The following is a 10,001-nucleotide window of genomic DNA, read 5'->3' as shown; positions in this document are numbered from 1 at the left end:
TGATGATAAAATGTAACAATGATACAACTGAACATTATAATTTTAATTATAAATAATAATATCCATAAAAATAATACATAATGTACAACTCATCATTAACAGGTTTTCAGAAATGTCCATTGTATATCTACAGTTTTGAGAATATTCATTTAATTCAAACCAATCACCAAAGAGTGGCAAATATGTTACACAATCTTTAGACACGGTAATGTTACAGCAGCTTTTGGGAAGACAGGCATTTATTGCAGTGTGCTTGTATTCACACTGCACCTATTGACTCATATAGTTACATGATGTAACGATGTGAGTCAATAGTTTCATCATGTTAACATCAATGAGTGAATCTGTCTGACAGGATAAAAGTGTTTCAGCGGCAGTTTTACAATCTACAGTAGATCTTTACATATTTTAAACTGATCCAGTGTCTCTAGAGTCCAGCAAGTCATTCCCATCAATCCTCGCTGGGATGCATGAAGGGTTCTTGGCTCAGCATCTTCGTTTCAAAGGATACAGTCGTTCAGACAGTGCACCAATGTGCGCTTTGTCTCCCTTGCTGACTTTCCTGTTCCCAGATTGCAAAGTGTTGCTGTCATTTAGACTCAGGTACATTTTTGAAACTCATATACAAGGTACTGACTAGCGCTGCCTCCTCATGCATTGAATCCTTTGGCGGCCGGTGACACATGACATCCACCAGCCTCTTGGAAGAGTCACCACTGAACAGGAGGTAGATGCAGGGATTCACGCAGCTGTTCAGACTTGCCAGCAGCATCAGGACAGTAAACGTCGCAGCTGGAATGACAGGAGAAGTGAAAAGTGTCACGTGTGTTGGCCAAAGGTGCTTTACGCGCGTAGTGCGTAAAAACGCACCGATCAATTCAAGGCTCGCTTTGAGTAATTCTGTTTATTTTAGAAAGAAATCAAAAGTAAAACATACTTTGAATCAAAAATAGAAATATTAACCACATAATACCGACCACCAACGAGAAATAGCTGCTGACTTACTTTCTTTTGGCGCATGTGTGTCCCATGCAGACCAGAGCTGGACGGTAAAGAAGGGAGCCCAGCATGCGATGTAAGCCAGCACGATGACCACCGTCATCTTCAGCGTCTTCACCCTGGCCTTAGACATCCCGGCGATGCCGCTGGCTCTGGATGGAAAAGGGGGAACCCCCTCGTCCTGCCGTCGAATCTTTTGGTACAGGTTGTTCTGGATGGCTCGGTAGATTCTCACTTGACAAAAAACGACTGTAATAACTGGTAAAATAAATATGACCACCGTGGTCCAAGTGACATAAGTCTGCAAGCCCCATGGCTGAACAAATGTAGCCCAGCAGTCAAACACACCGGGTGCGACCTCGACTTTGGAGAAAATAAAAACTTGTGGCAAACTACCCAGCAGAGAAATCCCCCACGCCACGCACACGGGGAGGTTCAGTCTGCGGGTCCGCTGGAACTTCACCATCGGGTTGCAGACAGCTTGGTATCTGTCAACTGTCATCACCACGATCATGTAAGTAGATGAAAACATGCCGAGAACCTGTAGGTACTTCACCAGGCGACACACTAGGTCCGGTCCCACGAATCTGTCCGTGATGTCCCACAGGAGTTGCGGACACACCTGGAAGAAAGCGACGACCAGATCCGCTTGGCACAGGTGAAAGACGAAGACGCGCATTCTGGACGCGTGTTTGCGCTGTTTCCACAGGATGACCAGCAGCGCCGTGTTGAGGGTGGCGGCGCTGAAGAAGATGACACTGAGCAGGACGATCTCCACCTTGGCCAGAATCTCATCCCTCGCTACGTCCTCTTCATCCACCAACACACTGTCGTTCAGAGAATGCATTGTGTTCAAGGCGTGAGGAGCTCACAGCCAAAGCAAGACTATTTTTGTCTGGTTGTATTGACAGCCAAAATAAAAGTAACGAGAACTTAGAAAACACTGCTACATTATCATTAAGGGATTTAAAGCTAAATTTGTGCTTGATTTCACTCCAATTTTCCTTTCAAATGAACTAAACGTATTCTTTTGTTGCCCAGTTCAGGTTGGCTATGATCCCAAGACAGTCTAGGTAGAGATTGCCTTTATAGCTGTGCCCTCTTTGTTTATATGAGGATGGAGCTGGGTGGAGCTTGGATTCATTCAGTATCCCTGAAAAAGATTTTTTCTTTCTTTCAGTGATAACCTGGCAATATATTCTGCATTAGCCATGGTACTAGATCTAAGCTGCAGGGAAGAAGTCAGGCTCAGCAAAATTTTGTAATTATCTGATTCACATAGTGCACCAACAAGTATAAAATACATTCAGTCATTTGCAGCGCAAAACTCATGACAAAGCACTAATTGTATTTTGGATTATGTGGAGAGGATCTGAAATCAAATCTATGTGGACGCGTGGTTCATAATTAAATCAAATCAAATTTATTTATCTACCACATTTCATACAGCAAGTGTAAACTCGATGTGATTAGAATAAGTAAAGGTCATAGTATTGAATATTGTATACAGATGTTTGTCTTGCTCACCATGTGGGCCCTCAGTCTATAGTTCTGTTCATCCACTTTTTCTAATTTTTTTTAATGCTACTTCATTATGTGAGTTGATTGTCATTGTAATGTCCTTTTGTCAGTGTTATCGCTACTGTTACATGTATTTATGTTTTGTATTTATGTTATGTGTATTTATGTAATTATGTAATGTCTTTTTGTCTGTGTCATGCTACTGTTATGTGTATTTATGTATTTATTGTGAGTAGATGATATGCTGAATTTCCCATCTATCTATCTGTCTGTCTGTCTGTCTGTCTGTCTGTCTGTCTGTCTGTCTGTCTGTCTGTCTGTCTGTCTGTCTGTCTGTCTGTCTGTCTGTCTGTCTGTCTGTCTGTCTGTCTGTCTGTCTGTCTATCTAACATTTCATATATAAAACAAGTGTGAAAAATTGCTAAAAGAAATATAACAACAACAATAACAAAAATAATAATGGTAATGATAATAATAATAATATCCAATCCAAACTTTATTTGTTGAGAACTTTACCACAACCGCAGTCGACCAAAGTGCTGTACAGGCGAATGAATAAAAATGAACAAACATTATAGATAAAAGACAAAATGGCTCAAATATTATAAGTAAAATTAATCAATTAAAAACATAAAACATAAAATATGGATAAAAACAAAAGCATATAATCAGAGCAATAAAAAGTAAGATAATCCAGGGTGTATCTGTAACCAGCTGGGATATACTCCAGCATAACCACAACTTTGGATAAGCAGCTGAAGTTGACATGATTACTGTTGACTTGTCTTTAAAAAGATGAATGACTGTTCCGTGGAGCAGTCATTTTTAAGTTGTAGTCACGGTCAAGTATTTTGAATTCCATAGAAAATCTATTATGGAATTTGAAGAAGATGATTACAGTACGTATAGCTGGTAAATTACTATTCATAGGAAAGTTTAAGCTTGAACATCATTGGAAATTACAAGAGTGGAGCAATGTGCACACATTCCACAGTAATGTAAGCGCAAGACATGAGTAGATAAATAAACAGATAAACAAACAAACAAACAAATAAATAGATGACAAGTCTGCACAACGTAAAACTCTTCAAATACTCTCCTTTCGATCTGACAGATATTCTTCAGGCTTTTTTACCCCTCATTGAATATTCTAAAATGAAAACAATCCTGAGCAGATCTCTCAGTTCATAAACATTCTAGTCACCAGAGCCTCATGACCTGAATCTCATACAAAATTTTTGATGGATTTGAAGAGAGGTTGCAGCATGTAAATCCAGGACTATTACAGAAATGGAGGTCTTCTCCTACACATGACTTAAATTGTTTAGGAACACTGCCACATTAGAAACAACTCATATCAGTGAATGATGTTCTTGGGGTGGCAGTGGCTCAGTGGTAGAGCAGATGTCTTGAAGACAGATCGCCCAGCCATCGGTGGATCAATTCCTACTCCCACCAGGACATCTCCAGAGTGTTTGCCTCCCAGTCACTGCCAAGGCAACCTTGAGCAAGGCGCCATCCCCCCTACAAGTTGCTCAATTGGGGTGCACTACAAAAGTCACTGCCTGTCACTCTGCTTCCCCATATACAGTTTGATGTTGTGTACTAACTGCATGCTTACAGGCCCCCTTGTGTGCTGTGGTTGTTTCAGGGGCCTGTACACACTGATTGTAAAAAAAACACACCTGAGGGATAATGTAATTTCGCCCTGGGGATAAATAAGTATTCTTTCTTTCTTAAATTATAAAATATACCTGCCGTTAAAAGTTTTGATCTCTTTTTAACTATATTTATTTTATCTTATTTTATTTTAGTAGGAGAAAAAGTAATTTTTTGTGTTAGATTTGGGAAACTTTGATAGCTCTGTAGTGCACTGCCGTTGCGCCTGGAGTATCCCCCTCCTCTCGCCGGTAAATCCGCTGGGAGAGGCTTCTGAAGCAGTGGTTCCATGGTGTAACGGTTAGCACTCTGGACTCTGAATCCAGCGATCCGAGTTCAAGTCTCGGTGGAACCTGGTTATTCTAAATCCTACTTGTCCTTTCGGCTTTTCCCTTCAGGGGTCACCACAGCGAATCAATTGCCTCCATCTGACCCTGTCCTTTGCATCCTCTTCTCTCACACCAACTACTTTCATGTCCTCTTTCACTACATCCATGAACCTCCTCTTTGGTCTTCCTCTAGGCCTCCTGCCTGGCAGTTCAAAACTCAGCATCCTTCGACCAATTTATTCACTATCTCTCCTCTGGACAGGTCCAAACCATCTCAGTCTGGCCTCTCTGACTTTATCTCCAAAACCTCTAACATGTGCTGTCCCTCTGATGTACTCATTCCTGATCCTATCCATCCTGGTCACGCCCAAAGAGAACCTCAGCATCTTCATCTCTGCTACCTCCAGCTCTGTCTCCTGTCTTTTAATCAGTGACACTGTCTCTAGACCAAACAACATTGCTGGTCTCACCACAGTTTTGTAAACCTTTCCTTCCATTTTAGCTGAAACTCTTCTATCACACCTGACACTTTTCTCCACCCATTCCATCCTGCCTGTATACGCTTCTTCACCTCTTTTCCACACTCTCCATTGCTCTGGACTGTTGACCCTAAGTACTTAAAATCCTCCACCTTCTTGATCTCTTCTCCCTATAAGCTCACTCGTCTACTTGGATCCCTCTCATTCACACACATGTACTCTGTCTTAGTGCGGCTAACCTTCATTCCTCTCCTTTCTAGGACAAATCTCCACCTCTCTAGTTTCTCTTCCACCTGTTCCCTGCTCCCACTACAGATCACAATGTCATCTGCAAATGTCATAGTCCATGGAGATTCCTGTCTAACCTCGTCTGTCAGCCTGTCCATCACCATAGCGAACAAGAAGGGGCTCAGAGCTGATCCTAGATGCAGTCCCACCTCCACCTTGAACTCCTCTGTCACACCTCGCCACTATCTTACAGTCCTCATACTGTACATGTCCTGCACCGCTCTAACATACTTCTCCGCCACTCCAGACTTGCTCATACAATACCACAGTTCCTCTCTGGGCACTGTTGGAGGAAATTGAGACTTCTTTCTCCACATGAGTTGTCAGGACCTTTTCCTCTGGAATGAGTTGAGAAGAGTCGAGTGGAGTCCAGCTGGGCTATGTCAGCTTTCTTCAGGACCTTAGGGTTAGACTACCTGGTCCCAGGTTGATTCACGGGAGTATTCTGCCCAAAAAAGTGAATTAACCTCTGTTGGTTGATGTCATCAGCAAGTGGTTGCCTGCTTGGTCCTTCAAGTGAGGAACTTTCTTTGGCTGAGTAGTTCTCAGCGATCTCATCCAGACCGATGTCCGGAGCTCATCCTTCACCAGTCGGTGGAGGAATGGCCGGACCCGTTGGAGATTGGAGACCCGTTGCAGTTCATGTTCGCTAAGTCACCTGGAAGGGACCTGTCCACCTAGGTTCAGACCATTTTTGTTTTGTTACTTTCAACCACATCTGCCTGTCTCTCTGTGAGGTGGGAGAAAGTAATGGTTAGTTGTTGCAAGCCTAGGGGGCCTGAAGTGTCTGTAGAAGCCAATGGAGCTGTAGGGGATTCGAAAAGGTCTGTTAGTGTGTCATTCGAATGGTGTCCAGCCTGTGGAAGAGTTCAGTGACATTCGTACATTCATCAGAGCCAAAGGAAGGGCCTGCAACCAATTCAAGGATGAGGCCGCCAGACATTTTGCAATTTTGTCTTTGACTGTTCTGTTCATTCGTTCAACTTTACCCTGTGACTGGGGATGATACACAGAGCCAAAATGATGCTTCAAACCCAACATTTGTTCAACATGCTGGAGATGTTTATTTTTGAAATGGGACCCGTTATCTGATCGAATCTTCCTAGGAAACCCATGAGTTGGAATATAGTGGTTCACCAGATGTTTGACGACTACACTAGCTGTCCCTGTCTTACAAGGGTAGGATTCAGGCCAGCCCGAGAAGGAATCTACGAGAACTAGCAAATACCTGTATCCTTACACTGGTTTAATCATGTCAGTAAAATCCATTGAAATCACCTGAACAGGAGCGTTCACATCCGGATCGTGAACTCCCTGTGGTGGTTTTCATCATAGGCATACTGTTATACCTACAGCAAACACTGCAGGCCTGCAGTTCACTTTTCACAATCTGTCTCATGAAAGGATGCCACCAGGATTGGAGTCATCTCAGTGTTTCATCCAATCCTACATGGCATGTTCCATGGGCCTCAAGGATCAATTTTTTCAAATTCTTTTGTGGCGGGATGGTTTACCTTCTTTTCTCCACATCCCCTCTTCATCTCTAACACCCCCTTTCGATTTCCAGATAGTCCTTTCTTCTGGACTTGCCTGTCTCTGCCACTCTCGTACTGCATCGGCTGTTACCTGTACCTGTACCATCGGCAGCTCATTTACTGCTGAGATAAAATCATTCAATTGTGAATCTCCTTTACATTTGATGATTGCTACTGCTTTTGGTAACATCAACGTTTCTCTTAGATTCATGATGTCTTCATGATGTTTGATTGGACCTCTGGCCGCTGTCTGGAAGTCGTTACGCTGCCACTCACTCAATGCCACATGTACCGTTACTTGTGCGTAGGCCGAATCAGTGTAAATGTTCACCTTTTTATCTTCCGCGAATATGAGTGCTGCGGTAACTGCCTTTCTTTCTGCTCATTATGCTGACTGTGGACCTTTGATTCGTTCAGCACAAACCTTTTCAGATCCTGTTTCTGTTTGATGAACCACTGAGAATCCAGACTGCAGTCCATCAGTTCCTTTGAAACAGCATCCATCAGTGAACAGGATCAAGTCTGGATCAAGTCTGCAAGAGCGTTTCTTACAATTCAGCTCTGAGGGAATTTTCGTCCAGAACCTTCTGGAGACAACAATGTGGTTCACCTTCCAGAAATCCTTTTGCCATGTTGCCTCCCTCGTGAGTGAAAATAATGTGTGGTTGTGTTAATGCCGCTTCGATTTTTCTTTGTCTTCCTCCGGTCATTGTTAACATTTGGCTGGAGACGTATTGGACCACACTATGTGATGTTCGTACGATCAAAGGATGATGTAGAACAATATGTGCAGTTTTCTGTATCAATCTGGCTAGTGCTGATGCAAAAGAAGCACAAAGTGGGTGTCGTTTTTCATAGTTCTCAAGTGGATTTGACGCATACAAGCAAATTTGTCTTTTGCCTCCTTCCCCCTTCTGATAAAGTACAGCAGAAACACTGCTGGACTTTTCAGACACATCAAGATAGAACATGGAGGTATAGTCAGGAACAGTAAGAGAAGTTGCTGTAGAGAGTTGTTGTTTCAAGGAGATAAAGGCGTCTTCAGCCTCAGTAGTTCAAAGAAGGGTATTGGACAGATTCTCATGCCTTGGTCATTCACCATGTCACGCAAGAGACAGGTGAATTCAGCGAAGTCCGGGACGTGGTGTCGAGAGTAGTTGCAACTTCCAAGAAATGCAAGCATTTGCTTCACATTGGTAGGTCTGGGATGGTGAAGGATGTCATCTTTGTGAGAGGGGGACATTCCTGTGCCATGTTGAGAGATCAGGCAGCCAAGGAAAGAGACTTGGGTTCTGGCAATTTGAAATTCGGACTTAGAGCATTTCAATCTAACCTTGGCCAAATGGAGCAGGAGAGCATGTGTGGCATCAAGACAGGATAATTCAGATGGTGCGGCCAGCAGGAGATCATCTACATACTGCACCAAAAGGACACCAGGTGGCAACTCTAAAGTCGACAAGAGTCGTTTCAAGTAGGCATTGAACAATCCAGGTGAAAGAACAAAGCCTTGAGGGAGACGAGTGTAGGAATAACATTTGTCGTTCCAGATAAAGGCAAAGAATTGTTGCATGGAAGGATCAAGTGGAATGCAGAAAAAGGCCAGATCAATGCAGGTGAAGTAGAGGTGAGAGGAGGTTATTTGGGACAGTGCAGAATGCAGATTCGGGACCGGAAGAATTGATGTTCGGACAGCTGCATTAATCGCTCACAAATCATGGACCAACCTAAATTTGCCTGTACCTTTCTTTTCGACCGGAAGGATAAGAGTATTAAACTCCGATCTGGGAATTTCAGTTAGGACTCCTGCTTTCAGGAGGCCATCAATTGTTTCAGAGACACCAAGCGCCTCAACCTCTTTCACGGGGTACTGGGGAACATAGATCGCACCAGGTTTCATTTGAAAGGTAACCGGTGGGATATCACATCGTCCAACATCCACAGGATCAACAGTCCACAAGGACGTGGGAGGGGAATCAATCAGTTTGGAAGCATGTTCACTGTCGGTGGTCTCACGTCCATGATGTCTGTCAAGTAACTGGTGTTCGAGAGTGGACAATAGAACAAATGGTTGAGATTGAATCCGGTAGGCCTCCAAAGAAGGCGAGAAAAGTGATTCAGGGTGAAATGTAGTTTGCCAATCAGTAGTGTCAATGCAAGTCTTTACAAAAGGACCAAGATCTTTCTGCGTGTGCTGAGGGGAGACCATCAGTGAGACACGAGGATGAGACGAAGGCATGGTGGGATTAGGGGGGTCCTTCATCATGTACCATTTGGATTGGTCTGAATGCAGCTCCACAGGGAATGCAACACCACACACAGTGAGACCTGCCCACCTGTATGACTCCCTCGGGGAGATTCAGAGACTCCTTTTACCGTTAGAGCCTCTCTGCCTAGTCACAAATACTCTTATAGTCGGCAAATATGTCGGTCTGACCCCCGAACGTACGAACTCAACAAATGTATATGCTCAAACTCCACGTACACGAACTGCAAACATAATGGCACAACCTCCGATTACACGAACTTTCAAATACATCGGTACTGCTTCCGAATGTACGAACTTTTCTATTTCAACACAAAGTTTTTAAACGAGGAATTCTAGTTTCTAAGATTCCACAAAAGAACGAGACAAGCCTAATTTCTCCAAATGCGCCTGCACAACCTCCGAACGCACAAACTCTTTTTACTTCTTGCAGCTGCGTCAGCACAACTTCTGAACACAGGAACTCTATGTTTCTCAAATGCGCTGGTACAAACCCCAAATGCACGAACCTCATTCAGCTGTATTTCTGGTACCACACTTATTCATGACACATAACACTGTTCAACGAGCCACAGACTATGCTTTTAGATTAATCAAATTCACACATGAGAACGGACCTTAACGCCAGTCAACAGACAGAAGATCAATTTGGAGGATAAATGTCCTCTTATCTTTGTCAATTGTTGGCCGGCCTATGTTCTGTCTGTCAACCAACACCTCAGTCTGAAATCACGTCGGGGTCACCAATTGATGGGGGAAATTGCGACTTCTTCCTCCGAGTGTTCTTTTGATTTCGGGTAGTGAGAATGGAGGAGGTCAGAATAAAGACTGGAGACGATGAACAGTCCTTCAAAGCTTTATTACAAAATATTCTGGGCACAAGAGACTTACAGACAAGAGCTGCAGCGGTGCAAACGAGTGCAAAGAT

The 10,001-nt window shown here is 43.4% G+C and overlaps 1 protein-coding gene and 1 non-coding gene across 2 annotated transcripts; one reads left to right on the top strand and one right to left on the bottom strand.

Annotated features, from left to right (window-relative positions):
- Nucleotides 1-526: 526 nt before the first annotated feature.
- Nucleotides 527-1,846, bottom strand: LOC137595459 (vasopressin V2 receptor-like). The gene is made up of 2 exons (XM_068315591.1): nucleotides 1,006-1,846; nucleotides 527-792 (listed from the first exon to the last, which is right to left on the bottom strand). The coding sequence occupies exons 1-2, from the start codon at nucleotides 1,844-1,846 to the stop codon at nucleotides 590-592; spliced, it is 1,044 nt and encodes a 347-aa protein (XP_068171692.1). The 3' UTR covers nucleotides 527-589.
- A 2,616-nt stretch (nucleotides 1,847-4,462) lies between these two features.
- On the top strand, nucleotides 4,463-4,534 carry trnaq-cug (transfer RNA glutamine (anticodon CUG)). The gene has a single exon. It is a non-coding gene; the product is annotated as a tRNA-Gln (tRNA).
- The last annotated feature ends 5,467 nt before the right edge of the window (nucleotides 4,535-10,001 follow it).

The sequence above is a fragment of the Antennarius striatus genome, chromosome 5 (genome assembly GCF_040054535.1).
Source record: "Antennarius striatus isolate MH-2024 chromosome 5, ASM4005453v1, whole genome shotgun sequence".
Classification (NCBI taxonomy): domain Eukaryota; kingdom Metazoa; phylum Chordata; class Actinopteri; order Lophiiformes; family Antennariidae; genus Antennarius; species Antennarius striatus.
Note: the sequence above shows the minus strand (reverse complement) of the source record. Positions and strands in the feature narration are given on the sequence as shown.

Coding starts and splice junctions, on each gene's coding strand:
- LOC137595459 (XM_068315591.1), bottom strand. CDS start 1,846: ATGCATTCTCTGAACGACAGTGTGTTGGTGGATGAAGAGGACGTAGCG. Junction 793..1,005: donor CACACATGCGCCAAAAGAAA/GTAAGTCAGCAG, acceptor CTGTCATTCCAG/CTGCGACGTTTACTGTCCTG.